Source organism: Pleurodeles waltl, chromosome 5 (assembly GCF_031143425.1).
Source record: "Pleurodeles waltl isolate 20211129_DDA chromosome 5, aPleWal1.hap1.20221129, whole genome shotgun sequence".
Lineage (NCBI taxonomy): Eukaryota > Metazoa > Chordata > Amphibia > Caudata > Salamandridae > Pleurodeles > Pleurodeles waltl.
Window position 1 is genome coordinate 1,193,270,018 of NC_090444.1, and position 26,905 is coordinate 1,193,296,922.

A 26,905-nucleotide genomic window follows, 5' to 3' on the forward strand; every position below is an offset into this window, starting at 1 on the left:
GAATTATTCAGAGTACTTAGGATATCAGTAAACACAGTGTGCTTAGTTAAAAATGTAATTGATACTATATAGTCTGTTTATTGGAAGATGCTTGTGTTCCGTACATTACAGTACGTACAGACACACGCATGCACTCACAAGCATATACACTGTTTGTACCTGTCAACCATAACTTTATTTTTACAGCCCTGAACCCATTTCTGTCTTAAGTTTAGCCAATTAGTTTCTACTTTCAAAAATGAAAAGTTGAACGTGTTATTTTAACACAGTGCAATAAAACACAAATCTCAGAAACCTGATCTATCATGTCAACCCCTTTCCTGAAAACTGTATGTAAATCCCTATGACCACTTCAAAGAGTTCGTGAGTAGTTCAACTGTAATTGATTTGAACTTTTTACAAGCTTGTGAAAGTAACACAAGTAAAAATCTCCCCTGTAGGATTAGAAAAAAAACAATTCCTTCTTCACCCAAAAAGGCACATGTTAAAAAATTAAATTTTTCACAAGGAGCAGGAAATGTTACCCATCACTAGTTGGTAGCCACTTACTTTCAAATTATGTTCCTTATTTTAGGAGACTGGAGTTTTAGGAGTCGAAAAGTTATTAATTTAATTCCAAAACATAGTAGGAATTTTTGTTCCGCATTTTATTTTTTTAGCAACATTTTATGCACCTCTTCAGGATTTCATGATCCTTATTAAGTATAAATGGTGATCTCTTATGACTTCACATGTTCCTCGTGTACAACCCATGCTGCATACGTTCAGATGCATTTATCCATGTTTAATAGCTTCCTCTTTTGAAAAAGATAATTTCCTGTGTAGCTTTTGAAATTTTAGAAAAATAACAAGTGGGCATGTTTAATCAAAATCCTCAAACAATCATTCTTTGATTCAAACGTGTGGGAATACACACTTTCCTACCTTCTGAGTTACCTCATAACAGTACATATTTATAGAAATTAACATATCTCCAAATGTAAGTTTTCTTAAATTTGCCACAAAGTGATTGCCAGCTACTAGGGCACTTAAGGAAAGTTAATCACAAATCACAGACAGAAGGGCATCGTTGTGGAGGCCAATTCCTAATGCTCAATTCTCTAGTCACATGAGAGAGACATCCCTGTTTCCTCTACCAGATAGATCTTAGCCCTTTTGTGTGGATATCCTTCCGACTTTTGAATCTTTTGGGTGTGTGCTTTGGAACAGAAGGTAATATTCATTAGCAAACATCAAAATAAGATAAGTGGGCTACGCAGTGACTTTCTCTTACTATACGCTATGGCCCATTGAAGGATTTATAGAATGTGCTAACCCAACATTGAACGATTGATCGGAGTTGGAAATGTCTTCTTCTAACCTGAATTGGTTGAATTTCAGTACCATGTGATTTCTTTTTGGTTCAGATTCATATACAGCCAGTAATCCCAACTGCATAATAGTTTCTCTTTCTTCTATGCAACACATATGTAGCTATGCAACAGAGGGAAGGAGAATTTAATGTAATTTGTATTCAAATACAACAGCAGAAGCTAAATAGTTGCCTATATTTCCTCGTCATTCTTTTGCACCCTCGGCCCATTCAGTTAAATGGTAAAGGAATAGATCATTAATGAACCAATTTAAGCATTTTCAGTTAATCAAGCATTTCAAGTCAACAATGTGCTCTGCTGTCATCGAGAGGTGGTGATATTGATGCAAAACACTGGTATTATAATTGGATTATAAAATCATATTATCATGGCATATCTTCATTAAATTAAATAAAGAATAAGTAATGTTTAATCAGTAGAGTTAACACGACATGTGATGATCTTCACATTTCATTTTTTTGTTTTAACACAGAAAACCAATATAATGCATTGTTAATGTATGAAGGTTCTACCAAAAAGGGTTACTCTTCTAAATATTGATCATTGTTGACTGGCGTTGGTGATACTATACTGACGTTCAGTTACTGCTCCCTCCACCCGCAGCGCCTTGAGACCCTAACAGGTGAATAGCCTCGCTTTACAAGTGTTTGATTGATTGATTGATATAAAAATAGTACAAAACATAAGCATTTTCTTTGGACAGTCTTTCAAAGATGATATTCCATATTTGATAAATATTCATTAACCTGGACACTTAAATGATGTATTAATCGATAACACAGGACTTGTCTTATTTCGTAAAGAGGGAGCTGTTTTGCTTAGTTTCAAAATTAATTTGTAAGATATCATTTTTAGTTGAACCTGCAATATCCTAATACAAAACTAACCTACTTGCGTATTTTTTGTGAACAAAAAGCCTTCCCTCCCCATTTCACACTCATCAGTTCCTACTAATAGGACAGATTACAACTAAGGGTCTCAAGTAAAGACCTGCAATAGCGCAGTGCCTCTAGAAGGCCACATAATGCCATCATTTTGCCTCATTACTAGTGGCACATTATCATGGGTAGATAACTGCACCTGGTAAATGATGCAGAAGGGGTAAGGTATTCACCAATTGCAGTAATACCTTCACATTCATTGGTCCCTGCTTTAAAAAGGTTGGTAATTCCTAGTTACTCATGTGGAAATATTAGTTTGCTGTCTGTTCTGAGCCACTTGTGAAAGCTCCATAAATGTAGTTACACCATCAGCAATACATTCTGACACATTTGAATTGAGATTACCAATATATTGCTAATCTGGCCGTGTGAGGTGAATATTTACGAAAGGTGACGTATGTAAATAATGCTGTTAGGTCCTAATTAATTTGGGCAGATTTTCGTCAGTTAAGTTTCGGCAAGTCAAACCTGCTGAAAAGTACTGGGCAAAAAATGGTGTGTAGGTATAGGGATATGCAGATTTTGGTGCAGAAAGCTCCCAAATCTGCATCTTGTGTCCTATGTTTAGGGCAAAGCTCGTATCATGTTATATTTAACTAGCTTGATAAATTTGGGACCTTGTGGTTTAGGATTTTATCGAGTACTATACATATCCTAGCATCCTTTGACTGATCGTAGTTGGGGTCTTAGGGTCTCATTTGAAGTCTTATAATAAAGTTTAAAAAATTGCTGTTTCCAGGACCTCTTACAGCCAAATGAAGTGTTTACCGAACTTGTTACTGCCAGCGAAATGCTTGTCGTAACAAGGTGGGGAGACAAGGTTTACTAAGTTGCAGTAGTTTTTACAGAAGTTTACTCATTTTTCCATTGCTAAACTCTGTTTTCTTCAGATTTAGTTGACGATTCTGAAAGAGCCCTAAAATAAAAGAAGGACATCGGAAGCCGCTGAGCATTCAGCTGTTAGGAGAAATTGTATCAATCCTTTAAGAGAGGCCAGATATGCTCTTTGTGGCAGTACCCAGATTCTAGCATGCCTTCTGCTCTGTCTGCCATACTAATAAGCACATTGAAATGTGAATAATGAGAACTACATATCTGCTGTAAGATGCTTTATGCCTTATATGCAGATGACAGAACACCAAGATGCACCTTGCTTTCGGACACATCCAGAAAAACGTGGTCACTGCTTTCAAATGGGCCCATGCTTTTCAGAATGCCAGCTACAAGCAGTTTGTCTTTGTACCTAAAAAAGCAGTATTTTCTGAATACCGCATATTTGTTAATAAAGAGACAGCAATAATGATTAATTGCCCCACAGAGAAGTTTATGCTGGAAAGAAACTCATTTCACCTTTCAAAGGTGCAGACTGTAGGCAGTGAAGGTTTTCTGAAACAACAAATGACCTATATAAACAGACATATTTTCCTCTGCAATTGATTACCCTCATTACCTTTATTTGCTATCATTTTTGTTATGTTGGCCCCCAAATCATCTGAAAGCTGTACAGCCAATGTTAGATGTGCGTCTGTGGGAGTTAATCACTCTCAATGTGAACGCAGTAATCGTGTCCTTTAGATCCAGTAGGAGCAATGTTCTCATCCTGCTCTCATCACATCCACCATGTATAACTATAGTATGTTGATCAGAAGTAGATTTTGGGAAAGGGGAAACTCAAATAGGATACAAGGGAAAACAGAGACTCTCAGTATCACCACACTGCTGAGAATTGACATCTGCAGGTCGAAGTGGATACCTAAAGATAAGATCAGATATCTTAATATGGGATTAAGATTGTGCATCTAACTTTAACTGTAGAAAGATATACCTTAGAGCATCTCTATAAATCAAAATCTGTGCTGGGATGAATAACTGGTGTTCAAGAAACTGAAGCATTAAGCAGTTTAATTAACTATATAATGACTAAACCTCCTTTTCTATTGATAATTTAACTGCCTTAAACTTTTAAGATACACGGTCTCTGGTTCTGCTCTCCGCTTCTAATAGGATTAGTTTTTTTGGTGTATCAAGCAATTAAGATTCTGCAGTTTTTGTTTGAGAAATAAATCACTTTCCTAAAACTACATTACTTTAAAAGCCTATATATACACACACACATACAAATCACATAATATCAACAGTATTTGATTAGAGGATCCTTCATATTTCCTCACAAGAAAGCTTGAAGCTCATATGGAAACTAATTTCTAAGTGTCAGAAATACTAAAGTCAGTGTTTAAATAGCTCATTTTACCAAATACATTTTAATTTTCAGAATATTTCCTTGAACGGTTCACCAGCAACCTCTCAAGTAAAAGAACAAACTGTTATCCAAACAATTCATGAATCCTAGTAGCAGGGTTCTGGCTGCAGCAACATAATATCATGACTGCCGAACAAGGACACAGTGGATCACGAGGAAAGTAGTACACAGTGATTCCAAATAGCCTCCACAATCTCCAAACATGAGAATTCAAGGATTCATGGGAAATGTAGATTTGTTGGTGCGTGCCTTTGCATAATGCATTCTCCAGAGACATGAAGCCTGTCTCCAGGCAGCACCAGCATTCTTTGGTCATCACCTGGGTTTACTTCCTGGAAATGAGCTTAGTGTGAGTGTGCTGAAGTACTTCACACACACACACACCCACCAACCCTACAATGTGAGCTGTGAATTCTGCAATTGTCTCTGCGGCCTCAAAGATGTTCACCTTGAGAGCCTCCTGGAGTGCCTGATGATTGCTCTCAGATAATGCAATGAGGTTCTGTTTATCGATGATTAGGATACAAAATGTGAGGGGTGATACCTCACAAGTTGAAGGTAACATTTGTAGACTGCAAAGCCTGACTTGATTTGCCACTGCTGACTATTTAATAACCATAGCCCTTCTTTGGTATTGTTCTGAATTCACTCACTGCTGCATTCTCTATTCTTGGAATTATTTTGACCTTTTTAGTTGCTTCTGGTCCTTTCATAGTTTGTATATCATAAGACCAGTTGAATGCTAATGAACAGGACATTACTAACAGACCCCTCTGGGAGCTGGATTCTTTACTATCCCTACTGCTAAGTTCTCATGCACCCTTCCTTTTCAACTCCTTCATACAATTTCCAGATCTCTTTCCTGAACTCTTCTTCTTAGCTCACACTGTTGCAAGCCACAGTGCTAAAAAACAGTCATTTCGCAGCCATTGCATTTTGTACAAACGATTTTCCTTTGTATCAATAAAAAAGTGTCTGGCACATAATCAGCCATTTTGCCACATGACTTTCCTATTTCGATGCTGTCCGAACTAGAATTGTATGTGTATATGTATGCTTGCTTAGTACAAACCTAATTTAAAGGCAACAAATTGCTGTACACAAAGGGGGAGTGAAGCACATGTATTTCCTGTTTGTTGTTTCATTGTACCTTCTCTCAATGAAATCCCTTTCAGACTATAAAGAAGCACCAATATGTTAACCACCGCTGTGGAGGGTCAAAGAGAAAGCTTATAATTTAGTTATAGGTAGTGTATATGGTTTGCTTTTTTGGGTCGAGCTTAACTGGCAGCATGTTTGCTGTCTGTTATGAGACACCCTGTGGCTTACCAAGAACATAGAGGAACTTGAAGCCTGTCCATTGCTTACCATTAGTTGTCTTTTCTGTCACTCTCATTTGCCTGTTTCTTATTCCCCTTCCAACTTGTCAATCCTTTGTTTGTCCCTCCCACAGAGCATAGGCTCTTTTCCATTGCTTTGATTGGCTGGCAGCTCTACTTCCACTGCTTACTTTTCAAGAACTACTGTTTTTTTGTCTTAAACTCTCCATGAAAATGCATGTATTTTCAAGCTGTCTCCCTCATGTACTTCTCTCTCCTTGCACTTAATGTTGCTGTCAGTCACCCATATGCTTTTCCCTTCCCCCTCCCTGCTGTGCCCATCCTTGTGCTTTTCCCCATGGCTTCCCTTCTCCCTCTGCCGCACCTCCAGTTGTGCCCTCTTTCTCGCACCCTATTATTGCTTCCCTCAACCACACCCTCCGTGTTGCTTTCTCAGGCCCGATTTTTGTGTCTGACACCCCTCCTACCCCCTCTGTTTCTTTGGTATATGCCCCCACCCTCCGTCTAATTACTTTGGCATCCTGTGTTGGTTTGGACCCCCTCCATCCTGTTTAAAGCCACGAATTCTTGTTATAAAGCTTTGTTGTGCTTAATTGGTATTTATAAGTGTAATCCTGTCTAACAATATTGTCAGTGTCAGCACCAGGAGTACTTTGTAGTCTGTCTGCAAACCTATTGTTACCGATACTTTAAAATATACCTTGAGCGGCCTTTGACTCTAACCAAAGGAGCATTGCTCTCTCACCTCATGTTGTTGGCTGTTTGGTGTATCATTCCACTTTCTAGGAAGTCATTCATTTGAAATGCATGAGGAACTATTTTATGTCCAAAAAGTACATTCAGCCATCATTCTGTTTACCAAATTCAATTCTTTGTCTCCTTTTCTGTTGTATACAGAAAGCCATCCTTTTTTTGCTATTTGTTACCGAGCTGTGGTAAAGCGAGAAGGGATGGCTTTAATATGATAAGAAAACATTTGTGGTGCAAAGCTCGTAAATAGTACGAGTTTCCAGGAGTTGAAACATTAAAGCCAGACACATTGGCTTTGCCAGTGGTGGTTTGGTGTGGAAGTGCTTAAGAAAAGCCATACATAAAATTCCATGTTGAAGTGATTTGTGTAACCATGCTATAGATGTCTGTCATGGCCTCCCCAGAAGGCCAGTCTGGTGTGGTAGACAAAATGATGGAAGCAGAGATCAGTCCTCTGTTAGGTCCATCCACCAAGGATGTACGTCAGGTAACTGACTAACTTTAAGAGGAGTAACACTGCTTTTGTGAGTTTCCTAAATTTAAGGTAATATGCTAACTCCTGGAGTGGCAGGTTGTTTCAAAGTCTGACTCCCTATCTTACTGGTTTCCCACCATCTATCCCATTAGAATATATTTATGTATTTTTTTTTATCTCTTGAAGGTCCTGTATAAACATATGTAAAATGTTACCCCAGCGAGTGAAGCGTTGTTTTGAAACCAAATTGGCATAAAGGAAAGAAATGCCATCAAAGGACAGGATTCACATGGCTATAAACAAATAATCACAATTAAAAATGATTTGGTAGTGTTTATTTGTTTTTCAAATTTAATTGATAAAAGTGTCAACTTTGCCCTGACAAGCTTCAGAGCAGTGTACAGATCGACGAAGCACCGGCTGGTGTGAGTACAATGTTAAACCTTGGATGCCTTAAGTGATTGCCCTCACTAAATGCCAGGTGTTTGTTGCCCCTCACTGTTAGACCAACCCTTGTATTATTTTTTAAGACTGCCTACCTAAGCCGTTGGACTAATTTCATTGTCACTGTGACACTTCCCTCTGTGCTGGAGAGCACATGCTTCGCAAAGTACCCTCCTGGTTAGCTATATTGGCACTGGTTCTCAACATGGATGTTTCCTGCCTTTTTTTGTTGTTGTTTTTTTTACTGCCAAAAAAGCTGCAGGTACCAGCTTCTCTGAAATTAATCTGCAACTCTAGAGTGAATCTGCAATTCTAGAGTGAATATACAACTCTAGAGTGAATCTGCAGCTCCGAAGAGGCTCTGCAGCCGATCAGATCAGAGAGGGTAGGGACCGAAGGAAAAAGAGTGCACTCCATGCCGTAGTCAAACAGTAGCAATCTAGATGTCTCGCAAATAGAGTTTATGCAAACATCAAATGTACCATATACACTAGTGAATCACTACAATAGAAGTAAGCGCTTTCAATACTGCCTTCTGAGAAGCCAAAGGATACATTTTCTGCTGCCTACATAGGAACGACTGAAGTGAATACGTTTTTTTCCTGCGTCTTCCGCATTCCACCAGCTCCTCATACAGGATTGTACTACACTTGTTTCTAGGCCTGCCCTATATAAATAGTCAACCCACATACTGATAAAAACTAAAAACAAAGCAGCAGGTCAAAGAAGAGAAGACAGCATCACACCGCTGACCGTTAACGTACATAGTGAGAAAGCGGAACGGACAAATGAGCTGGGTGCTCAGAAGGTATTACTGGAACAGGCTATCTTGAATGACAGAAATGAATAAGCCCCAACATGTATTCCCACACAAGTCATTTGAGCGATGGGAGATACCAGCGCTATCTTAATCCGTACTCCTCAACGCTTCATTCCGGCTCCGCTTCAACTCAGAGGCGGAACAAAACTTGAGAGAGCCCCTTGCAACGTATTTCGAGTGCCCCCAGCCCAGTCAGGAGTTCCCAGTCAGAGGCCCACCACCTGTGCACAGTATACTGTGTTGAGGGGGGTGCCCTGGAGCTTGGGCCCCCCTGCGCCATTGGGGCTGCGGGGCTGTTATTTTCCAGTGTTTCATTCTCCAAACCATCAACATCAGTGGATTCACTAACTTCGAAAACCTCCCACTCCCTCGAAAACCTTTCAAGCCTTTGAAAAATTGTTACTCTTCAAACATCTTTCAAGGCCATCGTCTTTTTCCTTGACAAGGGTGGTCCCAGCCAGAAGGCTTTCACTTGTACTCCTTATAATTGTTCAGGGCACAGTTGTGACGTGCGTCCTGGGCCGAACAGGCCTTTTATTATAGTGGTCATTTCGAGGATGAGCTGGAGCACTTGGATGCCGCGTTTGGAAGCCCCTGGAGGCTCCTGGTGCCTCCATCATCCCTGGCAGCAGACACAAGGAGGCTTCAAGAGAAAGAAAGGGAGTGAGGGGAAGGTAGGAAGAAAGTGATCAGAGCGGATAAGGAGAGAAAGAAGCGAGTGAGAGAATTGATGAATCAAAAGAAATTACGCAGAGGGACAAAGCAAGCGAGTCTGGTTTGACCATTCTTGCCAGGGCTACTTCTGTGTCCCCTCTCCAACCGTGCATTCTGCAAAGAAAGGCACAGCCTGCCTCTGAAATCAGAGCTCGAGCAACCATTTAAAGGTTGTGCAAGACTTCAGCCTCATACCGGGAAGACCGAGGTTCTTTTAGTATTACTAGCCAGCTGCACCTGACCCATATTCTATCTACGTGATATCGTCTGCACTTGATACTCAGGGATACATTACATGACCTTTACGGTTAAACAGGGTTTGGATCGAGTGCCATTGCGGTATCTGATTGTGCAAATACCAACATTCTTGCCTCTTTTTGATCACCTTAGAGTGCCTGGAAGCTCTACTTGGGAGCACGCAGGGCTGTTATACCCTTGTCAGAATTCTTGAACAGCCCTACGGTGGGAAAACAGAGTGTGCATGTATCGTTAAGAGTGGAAAAGGGTAACACACTATGTGCTGCATGCAGCACATTTGCTCCCAGATGTCCCCTCATTATGTTGATTCACGTCAGAGGGTGAGAGATCGGAGGTACATCTGATCTTTCCATTTCTCTACGTGTTGTGTAGCACGAGGATAACTTATCTGACCTTCAGCTACTTCTGACTTCCTACAATAACAATAGTTAAAAAACAACTCAGTTTCTCGATGTTGATCACGTATACATATGCCACAATTGATCACTCAATATTCGGGTTTTGTCTGTCTTGTGCCGTTTAATAAAGCACTTCATACCACGCTTCTCCATTTTGAAGCACTGTAAATGGCACTTGTCAATGTCACCCAATTAGGCGGTACTCCATATACTGACCTTTGAACACTGCAAGACTTTGTCTGCGTTGACAAGATTCCAATGTGAGACCTTAAGATCACTTCAGAGCACTAACTTGCTAACCCCCCTTGTCCTGCGTTTCTCACTTGTGTTGTGAAAATTAGGAATCCTAAATGTTATATATAATTTGCTCCAAAAAGCACACGCGACCTGGGTGGCAGAAACAAACATAACATGTGGAGCCTTTGTCCTGGTGCAGCGTGGGTTTTGGGGGAGGGTTCCTGAGTCACCTAAACTGTAACAGCTTACTTTGAACATTGAAGGTCTTCACCCCACTAGATGGCAGTAGTTTACAAAGTATGTGAATCTATAGCACTACAAGCTGCAAACTGTTTGTTACAGGTAGGTAACATTTTACTTTTTTTACATTTCAAATTAATATATCAGGGCTTCAGTGATAACGGAGAATGGAAAAATGGTCCTTTAAAGCAGCCCTGCAGCAGTTAGAATCTGGAGGGTTGTGCGCCACATTGCACCATGTCAGCCTCATGTTAGTAAAAAGAGCCAGGAAATCGTTTCCTCAGCCCACTTCCCTGCCCATCTTGGCACCCCAGAAACAGAAGAGGTTCAAGTTCCTACCTCAAGTGGACATAGCTGAATGGGTTCATTAGGAAAGGTCAACAAAGAGAGAGAGATACACCAAAAGCAGCAAAGTCTACATCTCAAAACCTGGACCGTCCCTCCTTAAGGGGAACAACTGTATGGTTGGGGGGAGCAGTCATTGCCAGGGACGGACTAACCATGGATCTGTTCAGCTGGAATGCTTTTAAACTTTATGGGGTTGCTGCCTGGCTGGTTCTGGACCGCTTCACTGAAGGTGCCCATTTTCCTCTTTATTAACATTTCTCTGAGTAACAAACATTGGAAAAGCCAATATAGCTGGCTTTGCCGTGCCACTCTGTGTAAACACAGGCATTCACAAATGATGTTTATATTGTTACCTGCACACTTGCAATTTATCACATTAAAGAGTGCCCTATTGGCTTTGCCTATTCTGAGAGAAAAAGGCAAAATAGCATTGCCTTCTGTACAGAATGAATATCGTAGATAGAGAATTGAATGTGACAAGCAGCTCAATGATTGAGTGTACTTTTTTGATGTAAAATAGTCCAAATTGCTTTCCAATAGAAACACTTCATAGAAGGCAGAATGATACAAGTGGCCAATAACATGAGGTGAGCGAGTAATAATCTGGGCGGAGCCAAAGCCCACTATGTTTATTTTAAAGAATTGGCAACAATATGCCCTGCAGACAGCTGCGCTGTAAAGCCCAAAGCTGTGTTTAGCACAACACCTGTGTGTGCTATAGTTTCTGCCTCACATATACCTGGTATATAAATGCTGTCAGCCCACAGGTAATGCCACACCACCCATGTATGTTCACGGTGTGCAGGGCTGTCAAAGAGACAGGCAGCCAGGCTGGTCGATGCTTCTCAGTGCGATCATGGTCAATGCTCTCTTTATCGTTGAGTCCTTGTGCAAGCGCATGTTGTTTATGTGCTGGACTGAAACATCCTCTGCAAGGTACTTGCTGCCACAGCATCTAAGGAGCAACATTCTGAAAACCCACAGTTTGGTCTCTCTGGCCTGGTTTCCCTCCTCTCAGGTTTGCTCTGCTTGGTTTGTCCTTTACGTTAACTGTAAACGAGTCCTTTTGAAGCCGCTGCAACATGATTATTTAATAACAAGTGAATCTAAGGTGCTCCTGCTTACCCTCACTCTAGCATCACGTAATTACAGTGCAAAAGAATACCATAAAACAAAAAACAGCACAAGCAGTGATGTATAGGTGCTCGTAACCTGGAAATCTGCAAGGTATAATCTCTCATTCCATATATTTTGTGTAGTAATGAGAAACGATTCCAGTCACATCAAACCACAGTATTGTCTTTCTTTAGCTTTCTGGATTAATTCACCTAAAACCCTCTTTTTTCTTCTCTTCTGAAAGGATTGCCTGCATAATTATTTGTTTTTAGACATTGCCCCAATTAGTTGCGATAAAGTTGGCCTGACATCAATGGTAACCATTCACCATGCTTTCCCGCTAGTTAGGATTCTGTGTGCAGTGCCATGGAAAGCTCATGATTTAAACTTTGTACAGGCCAACAAGGTCAGACATAGGTCTTGACACTTCATGAGATAAAATGGAGATTTATCAATTTTATCCTAATACTATATAGAAATGTGTTAAAAGCCAGTTGCCCTCTAACCACCTACAGCTTCTAAGCACTTCTAGTGTAAAGTCTGGAGGAGGTGAAAGAAGATGAAAGGAGCAGTCAGAATGTTTGGAAAACTAGGTTGCATGATCCCTACGATTACAGACTGCACATCATGTGCCTTGAAAGCACAGACCACGGTTCAAGCCCAACTTACTAGTTACAAGCTGATGGTGCGCCTCCATTACACTAGCTCCCGAACACTGACTAAAACGCCCTGACCAAGAGATTTACCAAGACCATTACTTTGACTTATCACAAGAAGCTCGTTTTCAAACTACTAGGTCGGGACTTTGGCTAGCAATTCTTTATTGGTATTTGTCAGAATTCTATATCACATAACACATCACATAACATGCATAGTTATTCCAAGCATAAGAGAGCTAAACTGTCTGAGCCCTTATTAATTTGCCCGTCTACCAAGCATTGACAAAAAGACAAAAATGAGGTTGTCAATCAAATATATGCTATACATATATAAACGCTATATATCACCATCTAGTACATATTGTAACGGAACATTGTAAATAAACACCCCATCACAGACATTCCCATGGCTCTTATAACCCTGGAACATCTCCCCATATCCCAGTATAGTGTGGTAACTCCCCATGGCCCAGGAGTAATTACAGTGGGAAAGAGAATCGCATATTGTTTATTTTTGTCTCCCCCCCCTACTGAGAATCCCCCAAGAGTCTGAGACTTAAGAACCTCCCAGTTGAACCTCGCTGGGGCAATTCACCTCTGCTTTAGTATGTGTCATTCCCTCCCTCACTCACTAAGGCAAGAGATTGTGGAGGGAGTTTATAAATAAGATGGTAAGATTTCAACCAGTAGAATGTACCGAACCTGTAAACTTTATTTCTCAAACAGTGCCCTTTCATTTTGTCAACTAATACTGCCCTACAACCCCATGCACGCGCAAAGCACCTCAATACGTTCAGTACGGATGCCTCAAAGCAATCACAAGCAAATCAGAAGATTGGATCGTTTTTTTTTCTTACAGTTACTCACGGCCTAGAAAAAAAAATTAATTGCATCAGAGAAAATATTCCTATTCTGTTTTGCGCTTTATTTGATGTCACTGCTAGCATGGAACTATTATTTAACGTTTCTGTGCTTTTAGATTTTAAAAGAACTGCAGCTGGCAAGAGACATTACACTATTAAATGGCATGGTACCACCTTTATTTGTTTATTCAAACCACTTATTTTGTCAGCTATAATTTAGTTTCTCATGTGATATTGCATTCACTAAAATGCAATCTATTTCTGTATTTAATAGTATCTCATATTCACATCTCTTCATAACAAGCGTGTAAAATTTGCTGAAGCCTTTCCAAGTCCTCATAGAATAAAAGTTCTCAGTTCTTGAACAGCAGCCTTTCAGAGCATTCTGTTGGTTGTGCAGATTTTCTACCCCTTCTTTTTAGGGTCAAGCCTGAGTGCATGCGCTTGACCATGCGTCGTATGCGAGATGCTGTTGTAAAAGGCTTGGAGCCCGCCTGTCGCTCACCATATGTTGTTTTGTGTGGCACTCTTCTTTACAGCCTCATCATTTCCATTCCTCTGTGTGGTCAGGCATCAAGCACTAATTTATTTCAACCTAATTAGTGCCCGTCCGCTGCTCCAGACGTGATCGAAGTACTATTTTGTTCTAACTTCCAGTGCCCCGCAAACAGAAGCCTTGTGACTGGCGAAGCGTGCCAGCAGGACAAACAAAATTGCAAAGTTTTATTTTTTGACTCTAACTTTATTTTATTTTGTTAAGTCGTCTTTTCTCAGTCTCCACTCATGTTTTTGTTTGTTTTTGCTCGTGGGCAGTGTTGTCAAAAGATGATAATTAACTTGTTTAACTATGTGATTATCTATTCTTCAATAACATAATGGCCAGTTGTCTCTCGTCATATCCCACCTTTCATTCCGGCCCCCAGTTGGGTCAGTGCTGTATATTTTAACACCCGTCCCATCCTTCCTCCCTTCACGCGTATTTCAGTGATTGGCCCAGAACCTCTAGTTACGTTTCTTCAGTGTGGAGAAGGATTCCTTCTCTCCCCTTCAGTCAACTATTGTTAATTTACATGTTTGGACCTGCTCTGGTATTTGCTAGCGGAATATTGTCCAGTGCTTAGATTTCAACTGCGTCAGTTAAATTCCAAGATGCATCCTACATCTTTATCAATTTATGCAACTGCCTTTGTGGCTGCATCAATCAACAGAGCAATCCCTGCCAATTCATGATGTCTAAATCTCCTACAGAGTCTGGTACCCTTAGAAGACATCCTCTGTCCTCCACTGTTGAGAGACTTCTCAGCATCCACAGTATTCCACAAATATGCAGATTGCATTGGCTGTCGCATATGTTGTCCAACATTTATAACCTCTTAGATTCCATAAGAATCGTTTATCATCTGTTGGCCTTTGTACATTTTTCCTAGCAGAACAGTGAAACAGAATCGGTGTTGATAGTAGGATTAGGAAAAGTCAGGTTTATGGATAAGGACAAATGGTCAAGCTATTTCCACAGGAAAATGAGAAAGTTCCTAGTTACAAAGATGATGGGTTCTAGGAAATTATGCTCACCTGGTGAATTGCTCTTGTAGTAAAGATATTTGTTAGTGTGTAAACCTTGCTCTAATTCGCATCAAACACAAAATTGCCATGAGCTGTATGTCATCCTGAGTGCCATCAACGTTGCAGTAGCGATCCAATGTGATAGGACAATTGATCAGTATGATGAAAAAGGTCACCCTTTACTCAGGCTTTACCGTAAGAAAGCACAAGGACAGGAGCGGATACGGTGTTATGGCCAGAGCTACGACACTGGAGTTGGGGAACCATGTTCGAGTTTCGGCATCGGCTCAACATCCTGTGATTCTGGGCAAATCACTTGATCTCAAGTGACTAAAAAAGCAAAAGAAAAGGAATGTGACTTTGTGTAATGTAACTAGTGCTCAAGTAAAACCTTTGGGTCGAGTTTGCGCTATATACGACTTCAAAACAAAATAAATTTAAAAAAATAAGCCTATAGTAAAACCTGATAGACGTATTGGACTACTAGATAATAACTGCCCTCTTTATATAGATTAGGACTGAATGGATGATACCATAAATGAGAAAGGCATCACAGACGATCCAATACTTGTTTACGCCTGTTTGTTGATATGTCTATGAGTATATAATTTATGAATATGGATAGCTGTAATCTTGTGCATGAAAGACTGTCTTTCGTTCAAACAAGGAAACCTTACCACCTTTGCAGATGATCCCGACTGCACACTAAAGATGTGCATCTATGGTAAAAGTCAGAGAAGTTCAGTGGCAAACCAGAGTGGCTTAATCTCGGTGACATCCACACAAGCACATTCATCTGCACAGCCAAATGTATGTCCAGGATACACTGACCTAGATATTAGCATTGTAATGCTTCCTTTGCACTTGAGCTAGTACTCAATGGCACATTTTGGATGAAAATAAAATCGGAAATACCCCCTCTGATTGTTTGTTTTTTTAGAAGAAACAGTGGTACATTTACAACCTTAATAGTGTTTTAAATAGTGGTAGAACGGTTTTGTACCTCAACGAATCAACCTAGTCAAGTGACAGGATAAACTGTAACTACACATATTATTGCTGTCATGGGACATTTTCCAGCTTGGCTGCACTGTCCCAGTTTGCAGCGGGTGCACTATCATAGATTCCGTGCGATACACTGTCCCTGTTAATGCTGCAGCACACACTTACTATGACACCTGGTGCAGATCGGGGTAGTGCGTCCGATTACTATATTAAGTGCATTGTCTTCAGTGCAAGCACCAACTCTGACAGTTCCTGCCGTGTTTAGGAGAGTGCATTAGTGAAAGACAGGGCTGTGGCTCCTCGGCCACGTCAATCACTAGAGTTGACTTGTCTTCACTTGATAGGGAGCAGGGGTCCCCATCGGTGAGTGTAGTGTGTTACTGCACCCGCCTGTGGTGGGATGCCTAAGGGAACCTTGAGACAATTGTGAAACCCCTCCCACAAGCCACCTTTTTAGGGGTGGGGATGGGGGGGGAGTAAGAGGCACACTGAATGTGTGCCACCTCTATGTGGCACACATCATTGCACCTCCTGAAAGCTTCTTTGCTCCTGTTGCACCTGTGTCTACCATAGGCAGGCTCAAGGGCAAAGAGTTTCCTCATTTGCATGGACCACACCCTCCATATAAATGAGGAACATCCCTTTGCGATAATTCCGGTTCAAGATGTGTGCCTGCAAGATGCATATGATGGAAGGATCTGCACAAGCATCTGTGACTCCTTATATAATTTAAAAAAAAAAGTGCCACTGGGGCACAAAAAATGGACTCAAGCGCCTACTGCACCTCTAGGGATCTTTAGATAATAAGGAATTTTCAGGAAGCTGCAATGTGGGGTTGCACATTGTCAAGAGGGATTCTGGGGGGGAAGGCAGCAGGAGGGGGAAGTAGTAGTACATGTTCATTCGTTAGTGACTGTGAGCCAATTAGTACGATCTCTCAGTAAGAGCCCAGCTATTAGACCTGAGGCGCAGCTTTTTGTCCTTTTACTGTTTGTGTTTTATGAACATGCCTTTTCATTCCTTTTTAGAGGATGATGTGTCAAACGTGCAAATAATGTGTGCCTGGTGCCAGAAAGTGGGACTCAAGCGCTACTCCCTAAGCATGGGAAGTGAAGTGAAGAGCTTCTGCAGTGAAAAGTGCTTCGCGGCCTGTCGGAGAGCGTACTTCAAGCGAAACAAGGTAAGAGTGGGCCTAGAGACATAGACAGCAAGAAAGGTGCAGAAAGGGAGAGGCTTACACAAACTTACAAGGGTGTGCTTTCCATTGGGTCAATAGGGGCAATCTGGAGGTCTTTTGTTGCTTACCCTGCTATACTTGTTTCCTACCCGTGACTTTGGCATAGTACTAGACGTGTGCAAAACACATGCAAACTCCACGTGTTGGTCATTTCTAAGTCTAAATACGGGCTCAACTTGAAGGTAGCCCAAAGGTAAGACTTGCAACCAGGGGCGACATGTGGTTTGCTAGTAGTCTAAGGAATGGACTGAGTCCCCTGAAACGACATTCTCTCTTTAATCGAACATTTTTTTATCCTATCCTTACTTTGGTAAAAGGGTATATGATCAGTATTGCAGTCTACAATATCTGTTCTGTTGATGTATTCATTTGCAAGAGGACAAACTCTTTTGTTTATTAATTTGTTAGCAGCTACATAGCTGAGCATGGTGTGGCACGTCCGTGTGGCATCCACTTTTTCATGTTTTTAAAGTTTGCCTAGAGGAACAAACTTGCATAAGGTTTAAAGCCTGCGTTCTTATGGCTGAGCCTGTTTATTACTGCCAACAGCCACATGGACCAACTTAGCAGTTTTAGCATGACAGGTGCTGCTAAGAAAAATAGTTCTTCATCGAATGTTTTGTGCAGTACAGCCCACAACCTGTTTCACAGACGAACGAGTATAGAATTTGTGCAATTTGCTTTTTTTCAAACCGTTGTCAAAACGTTCTCGTTTTTCATGTGCAATTGCTTTTTGTAAGGGTTGTTTGTCATGAAGTAGATGCAAAAGCCTAAATTGTATGCAAATTATATATAACATATATAATGATAAAATATATTTAAAAGCTATGATTAGTTTAATAGCATATTATTATAAATTAATAAAATATATTTAAAAAGTTACAATTAGGTTATTTTAAAAAAGTGTAACGGTTATTAAATTTATTTTTAGCATTAGTTTATTATAGTCAAATGAACTGTAAAAGGTAAAGGTAAATTAGTGTCATAATATCAGGCTTGAAGTGATGAATAAATTATGCAAATAAGAGTAGGCAACAATGGGTGGTTCCCAGGTTTTAGGTAGAAAGCAACTCCTTTAAATGGAGTACTCTGTAACACTGCAGACACTATATAAATCTGCTCAACACAAACATATGTTTTTCTAGCAGAGCTTTCACACATAGGATTACCACAGTGCCACCCATGACAAGCCACACCTTTTATATTATTATTATATATATATATAGTTTACATTTACAGATAGGGCTAGATTATTTAAAATGATAAGTATAATGTAATGAATTGCTGTTAAAAGTTAGAGTTAGAGGTTTTAATTCATTTAATTATAAATGAATGTATTATATCTAAAGATTAAAAATATTTAAGATAAAAGTTATATTAAAACGTTGATGTAGTCAATAGTGTATGCCTTGAATTGAAGCATTTATATAGTGCTTACTAACCCTATGTGGGGTGCTGAAGAGCTTGCTCATATGGATATCATGCTACAACGTGTAAGGGGTGTAGCTTGAAGGACGTTGTTCTAAGTGAGAAGTGTTTCCATGCTGTGCGTGATGGTGTGGTTATTGTCTTATCGGGCACAGCATGTAGGACTGTGGTGAATGATGAAGGGTAGCTATGAACAGCTCTGCAAGTCTCTTTATATTATTTCATATGATCATAATCCGCCTAGCTGGTTACTACCCTCGGTTGTCCAGTCTGAGATTTTGTATATAGTTGTGATCCTGAGCTGGCCTGGTTGGAGGGAGAGAGAAATGGCTTTGGGATGGACATTGTTATTATCACTCCACACCGGAGTGTCATTGTGAGATGTAGTAGTGGTCAAGGTAGTGGTAAAATGAAAGAAAAACTTGTGTTGATGCTGTGGTGGTAGTAGATGTAGTGACTGAGATATATTCATCCATAGCATAGCGGAGATCAATATAAGATACAGAATTGTCATCATTGAGCTTCCTCCTACAATTTATTGACTACGGCTCTAGAGCACCTTAAATTGTTCTAAGTAAGTTGCCAGAGTTGGAATGTTCTTCCACTCAATACCGGTATTAGTATTAACTACATGTAGGTCCTGTGCCAGCTCCCCCTGCTGCCTGGTGCCTCTGTCAGCCTCTACCCACTCTGCTGATTAGGTGCAGGGTGCTGCAGGGCATTTTTGCTGCTCCCTGCCACTCTTTTTGGCCTCTTTATGGCCTGATCCCCCTGACCCCTGCCATTTTGTTCTGGTGCTTCACGACCTGCTCTCCTCCCATCGCACCCCTCCCACCCCATGAGCTGCTTAATGGGGGTCACACGCAGCGGGCGTGCTGCCGAAATGCCAAAGGCATGCCGAAGGCAAGCCCATCTGCACCTGTCCGCATCTGACTGCATCCAGCACCAGGAACCCTGGCTTTCCCACCATCTGCAGATACTCTGACTCTGAACTTCAGGTCCTGGCCACCTGGAACTTCGCCTGCAACACCGAGACCTTCACCACTCCTGCATCGTTAACCTCCAAGCCCACGAAACAACTCCAATGACTACTGGTCAGTGCATGATCCCTCTGCAAACAAAGCATGGAAATCTGGGACACTGTGTCTACACTCAGACTGGACCTGATGTTCATCACAGAGACCTGGCTCATGCCCTCCTAGGCCCCCAACATCACCTGCGCCACCCTGCAAAGATAAAAACTGATCCACAAAGACCGCCACACCAAGCACGGAGGAGGCATCACAATCATGATTGAAGACAACCTCTTGTGCACCACCTTCGAAGAAGAGGCATTCCACCTCATGGAACACCTAAGCTTCTTAATCCAAACCAACGCCTGAACAATCATCAGGGGAACTTTGGCTTAAAGACCCCCAGGACCCCACCCTGCATTCTGCAAGGCCATCGCTGACCTCATCGCCCCTAGCCATTGACTTGACAGACTACTTATTCCTAGGAGACCTGAATTTCCATCTAGACATCCCCAGCGACTACAATACCACCAATCTCTTGGACAACCTAAGCAACATCGGACTCAAACAACTAGTCACCAGCCACACACACACACACACACCGGGCCCTTCAACACCCTCTCCCCCTTCCCTTCCGCAGATGGGGAAAAGTCACAAGGTCCCAATGGACTACTGCCCTCCAGTCTAGCAAGCCCATCCTCTCCAGCAACCCCGAACTAGATGCCAGCAATCACTCTGAATGGATCCTCAGTGGTGCCAACAAAGTCGCTCGCGCAAGGAGAGTCACCTCCAGAGTCTGTGTGTGTAGTTCACCCCCGAACTACACACACACACAAGAGAGAATGCAGAAGGCTAGAAAGACGGTGGCATTGTAGCAGGGACCCTGCAGACCGCGCTGAACAAATATCATCTCCACCTCAGAGAAGCAAAAAAGGTCGCCCTACTCAGATGCATCAAGGAGAGCACCAGCCACCCGAAGAGACTTTTCAAGATTACCAGAGTTCTCCTGCCCAGCAGCCACTGAAAACACAATCCAACCCACCCAGACCCTCTGCGATTCACTAGCCAACTACTTCCACGACAAAATCAGAGCCATCTACAGAAACTTTCACACCCAACCCACCCCGAATGAACACCTACTGACCTCATCTAAGGACTCCCCCAGCCACCTCATCACGGACTGGAAGCCACTATCCATTCAGGAAACAGCCACCCTCATAACTTCAACTCACTCCGGCTCACCCAATCACCCATGCCCACATTACATCTTCAACCGGGGCCAGAAGGAAATCAGCAGCACCCTCTATCCCATTTTCAACACCTCCATCAGGACTGCCGCCATCTCCGAAGCATGAAGACAAGCAGAGGTCAAGCCACTCCTGAAGAAACCTTCTGCCGACCCCAGTGAACGAAAAAAGTATTGCCCCAACTCTTTGATCCCCTTCCCAGCCAACATCCAACCTACTCGAATCTTCCCAATGTTGTTTCTGCTCCAACCATACCACTGAGTCTGCCCTTGTCACTGTAACGGATTACATCAGGTCCCTCCTTGACCACAGAGAGAGAGAGAAAGTAACTCTGATCCTCCCAGACCTCTCTGCTGCGTTCAACACCATCTCCCACTTCAACCTCACCGACATACTCTGGCGATCTGATCTGATGTAGCGCCCTCAAATGGATCCATGTCTTCATCGCTGGCCACACTCAGAGGGTTCACTTCCCACCATTCCCCTCAGAACCTAAGAGTAATATATGCGGTGTCCCTCAGGGATCCTCTCTCAGTCCCACTCTTTTCAATGTCTGTGTCATGACGTTGTCCGAGATTGTTGGTTCCAATGGACTCAAAATCATCTCCTACACCGACAACACTCAACTCATACTCTTCCTTTCCGAAGACCACGGCACCCCCTGAGACAACTTCAGCAATGCCATGACACTCATCCCCAAATGGATGAAATCCATCTGCTTGAAACTGAATGCGGACAAGACAGAGGTGATCATCTTTGGAAGCAACCCTTCCCCTTGGGAGGACTCCTGGTGGCCCTGCACGCTTGGACAACCTCTGACACGACTGACCACACTCGCAACCTCGGCATCATCAGACAGCAAAATAACCTTCAAACAGCAAATAAACGCAGTGGCCTCCTGCAGCATCCACAACCTCTGCATGCTATGGAAGATATTCAAATGGATCGACATAAAAACCAGAAAGACAATCACCCAAGCCATCATCACCAGTAGACTAGACTACAGAAACACTCTCAACTTCGGAGTCCCCACCCAGCTCCTCCACCACCTCCAGAAGACAGTTGTTAAATTTACCTTCATATTGATTTGAAAATGGCATTTCATATGGTTTGAAGGAACTGGAAAGGAAGTGAGTAACGAGAGTGCATGGGTGTTGCCTTTTTTAAAAATGTAAATAATAAGTCTTGCCTATTTACATTATTGTTAGTATTGTTATTATTATTACATAACAATAATAATATGAATGGTTGTCATACTAATATTGGAAGTAGTGGTATTTACATCAATAGTTCTAGCATCATTATTACTAATATGTTATTGTCAGTTTGACCCTTCTAAAACGAAGAATTAAAACTAGTTTGTGGTTTCCCTTACTTTCAAAGTCACTGACCAAACCTAATTTGGCAGGGTATTTTGATCCGAACTTCATTGTATTTTGAAATTAAGAAGTTATGGGACAGCACAAAGAGCATACAGTAATGAAAAGGTGCCCGTCTTCATGTAAAATGTAAAAAATGTCAGCCGGTGGGAGTGAGAGGCTGATAACTCCACCTGCATATAGTGTTTGAATGCCCTTGTCTTTGGATTAGACAATGGTTTTTTTTGGAAAGAAATCAGTGAGCATTGAATTAATGATTCTCTGTTTGGTGGTTGCATTACTTCCTGTCGAGTGGTGTTTCACTGTTCTCAATTCCAGTTGCTTATTCTTTTGCTGATAACAAGGCAGTGAATTCATTCGAGAAAAAAAACCAGTTGCTACATAATGTTAGCATGACAACTGAATAAACATAATTCCAATTGTGCACCCCTGGTTGTAACTCAAATGTTCATGATTGTTGTGAACAGCAAAGGCAAGAATGCTCTATTAACATATTGCCTCTGTTTAGCACGTACCATAACGTTGTCGTAACTTTAATATTCATTAAAAACATTTGGCTTGATTTCCAAAGCCTTTGGATTGGAGGTCAGAAATCTGTTCTCACAAGGCCAGTCTTATGCTTGTAGTAGATTTACAATGTTTTAGATCACACAGTATCCTAGACCGAGTTCATCAAACTTACGAGTCATACATTTCCTGGGGTAATCTAGTGCATGCACAATCAACATGAGCACAGATTTTTCACTTGGTGGAAAGTTTTGTGTGCAAAATAAGTTTTTTCCAGCTATAAGCACCTGTAACCTTTTTATGTCTTCATGGTAAATATGTTTCCAGCTGAAAAATTCCTTCAACTACTGACCTCTGTGTCACCCACTAGTAAGACATTTACTCCTGCGTTTGACACAACCAGTGCTTCATTATTAGTTTGTAGGATGGAAGAAGTATGTGAAAACCCATAAACAACCCTACAAGCGTCCGGGTGGTGGTCTACCTTTGAACAGTGTTCACATGAAATGCCTACAATGCCAAGACCAAACAATATATTTACGAAGTTGGCAATACCACCATTCTGGAGGGTTTTTTAAATTTGGGGAATGCACCTTCTGAACATAAAATTCGGTGGAATGTACGTTTTGTAAAGTGATGTTTTTGCACACTCCTGTTAGACTTAAATGAGCAAAAGCCTTTGTGAATCAGATCGTGTTTGGTGAAATTCTACTGGATTCTGGTTCACCAAATACTACTAAGCTGAAAAGCAAATTTGTATTAGAAATGGGCCCTAAAATGGTGCACATAAAATGAAGCAGTTGACAGTTGCAAAAAAATCAGCCCAAGATTTGCTATGGAGAAGTGATAACCTCTTGAGCACTCTCTAAGGAAAATAAACAGGTTCAAGACCTTAACCCAGTGTTCCAGGGCTTCTAAACTGATGGAGTGTGTTATAGGCTTTATAGTATACAGTTTGTAGTGATTATTTATTTAAATTGTCTCCAGGCAAACTAGGATGCTCTCCAAATTATGTCAAAAAAGGAGGCAAAGATTGTATGTCCATTTAACCTCTCCACTGCCAGGGCGGCAGTGTCCGTGTGTTAGTGTTATGTCCTAAGAGCAAGAAAGAGATGTAATCCACTTAAAGTACTTGCAGGCCAAGTACTTCAAGAGATTACAGTACTGGATCACTAAATAATTTCACCCAGCCTCCTGGTGAGGCTGGTGTGGTGTTTTGTGTCATGAGGGTGCTTTATGGTCTTGCAACATTTTAGAAGACTCTGAGAGAAGATGTGGAATTGTGCATGATAACTGCAACAGAGCTGGGACCCAAACATAAGAAGGTGAACAAAGTATTAAGAGGTGCTTTGAACAACAACTTTGGAAAAGTTGTGAAGGGGGATGCCTATATGTGGGGCAAAGCCCTCGAAAAAAGTTTCTAACACACAGGTTTTCAGAACCGCACCCTTGCTGATGAAATTATTTAGCTATCTGTTAAGCTGTAAGGTAAATGGACCATATCAGCAGGAGCTATAATATTTCCAGTTGCCAATGGAATTTGTAAAACGTAGTATGATTATTTCCAGGTTTCTTCTCAGCCAGTGGTTGTGTTCACCAGATCTGCAAGTTTCTTAGACCTGGCTACCCCTGCCTCATTCACATAACATTTTATATTCAATTATTAGCTGCTTATCAGTATAATTTTCTGGCTACTTGCCTCCAACTAAGATCCAGATAATGTTCATCCCAGGCAGGGCTGATTCTCATCTGACTCGGTCCTTTTAAAATTGCTTCAGTATTGCATGCTTCCATATGTAGAAGCTAGCAGTCTTGTTCTGACAGGCTTAATAAAGGTTAAGTTAAAAGGAGCATCTCCTTGTTCTGACAGACTTAATAAAGGTTAAGTTAAAAAGGTGCAGCTCCTCCTTAATTGAAAGGTCTTTAACCTTTAAAGTAATTACCATTGTGTTGGTCATGGAAGATGGGTTAGATAGTGGAAGCCTTTAGGCATCTACTCCTGGGCATAGAGTTCTGTGAAAAAGGAACCTTTAAGTGTTGCATGTACTGTATTTGATTTATTTTGCTTGGATCATTTCCAAGAGTAGTTATTATGGACAAGGTCTTCTATTTTTCATAAAACTGAGAAAGCCTGTTCTTTAGGAGGACTCACCTCTGCTTCTCGGAGTTGGAAAAACTCTAGATTGTGAAAAACTGTTGTCTACATAAACTGGATGCTAATTCCTTGCCCAGGGGAGACAATGACTGGCTGCAAAATATTAGTGAAACACCAGGAAAGTTGAACCAGGAGGCACTAAGATGCAAGATTTGACCCTTCAAGTCAAACTTGAGAAGCTTTTGATATAGATGGAATATTGAAATTGAAGAATGGCCACCTTTGGTGTCGAGTCTATGTTCTGGGCAGTTTGTCAATCTCTGAGTAGATTAAAGGCCTTCACTTTAAAATGTTGGTACACAACGAAACCATTCACGGAGCAAAGATCTGTCACTTCTTCCATATTCTGCAACTTTCCTATCTGTTAAGAAATTCTTTCCAGAGGAAATAAACAAAAGGAAGTAGGGCCTACCTGTTGAGAAGGAACTACTGGAAAGTCTGTAAACTATTCTTGCACCATCACAAGAGGCCAACTAATTCTCTTTCCACTGACTGATGAAGTTCTAAACTCTCTATCCCACCGTCACTAGTGTAAAATTGAGAGAAAGAGGCTCTGCCGTTGTATAAATGTATATGTAACGAAGCCCAACACCAGCTCACCCATAATGTTAAATTGACTTTTCATTTTGCAATATGTTAAAAAATCCAGATGCAGTAATCGACAATCTTGCTACTATCGTAATTCAGTCAGGGAAATTTGGGTGTGTCTAATGTGGTCAGTATTGGGTATAGATTTTACCTGGCAAAGTGAAAATGTGAAAATAGTTTTAGGTACAAGTTTGTACTCACACTGCATCCAAAAACTGTTGTATCAGTTTCCCACAAGATTTGAGTAGCTATTTGAAACCAATGTAAGATGCTCTTTTCCAAACTGTGTAAATAATCCGTATTATAGTTTTTGAACACAATAGCGTGTGTATGTGTATTTGCTTAGATTGCTAAAAAAAAATATTTGGGCAACTACATTTTTCTTACATGAGGCTGCTTACAAAAAAGTGATAGAATTGGTAATTTAATTATCAGGTTTGCCTGCATATGTACGTGCACTGAGCCATAGAAATGCAAACTTAAGCTTAGAGGTTATGTGTCATCACTCAGTATTTCAAAAGTATGGACGTAACTGTTAAGATAAAAGATGGCTCAAAGACTGTGGCTATACTAAAGTACTGTAGATCAAACAGGGACAGTTCCTCCTAAAGGGCAGAGGAGTGTTGCCCCACCTGCTGCGAGCGCAGCAAGCAAACACAAATAATTAAAATGCCTTAATAATGCCATTATATTTTGCCACCAGCTTGCATTGTGTACAGGAGGGGAGGGGGCGGGCTGAATCCTGCAGTTGCGGGAAGACTGCTTCCCCTTTCAGTGTGCATGTCGGGTTGGCCAGCTGCTTGCTACGGCCAGCCTGACATGCGCACTGAAGACCCAGCAATCCCAGGGCTGTCAAACAGCCGGGGAATTGTTGGCACAGGCCCCCAGCATCAAAATGAGCGCTGGGTTAGCCTGCTCCCACCAATCCTAGAGACAGCCTAAGAGCAGCTCTAGAATTGGCTGGATTTGTGTTTCACTGAGCTGGAAGGAATTCCTTCCATTCCACCTCGTGGATGTGGGAGCTCCGGGGGGAGCTGCGAATATGGTGAATTTAGGGCCTTTGCCCCCCACCTTGTTTTAGTCCTGCAAGCCACCACTGAGATCAAAAGTGCCATTTAGGAACTTGCACAAAAATCACTTAAGGAATGTGTGTCCAAAATAAAATTCTTAATTGGGTGCTGATTATGCACCTGACATGCAGATAGCTCATGTTTCTAGTTTGTCTCCTGGAACGAATATGGAAAGCATCCACTCTCAGGCTCGAAATTTGGAAGGATGGGCAAAGTGCCCAACCAGTAGAATGTGTGCTCACTGATGAAAAATTGATTATGCCCATCCGCACTACTCACAGCAAATGGCGCAAACTGATAAGTGGGCATATAAATCACTAAAACACAGCTGCAGCTTAGGATCCTGAAGTGCGCAAACCCCATTATGTACAGGCACACATTAATAATGATGCTGCCCCTGTAATCCAATTTACCAATTAAAAGGGAGTTTGAATTATTGCTAAGTTTTGGAAACTAGCAGTCCATTTTAGTAGCCTA

The 26,905-nt window shown here is 41.4% G+C and overlaps 1 protein-coding gene across 6 annotated transcripts in view; it reads left to right on the top strand.

The window, feature by feature from the left end:
* The window catches only part of SOBP (sine oculis binding protein homolog), a 368,137-nt gene that overhangs the window by 95,306 nt on the left and 245,926 nt on the right, over positions 1–26,905 (top strand). For all 6 annotated transcript variants that reach the window (XM_069235440.1, XM_069235441.1, XM_069235442.1 and 3 more), the window contains one exon: positions 16,833–16,984. In XM_069235440.1, the coding sequence (XP_069091541.1) occupies positions 16,833–16,984 (152 nt within the window). The remainder of the gene's footprint in view (positions 1–16,832; positions 16,985–26,905) is intronic.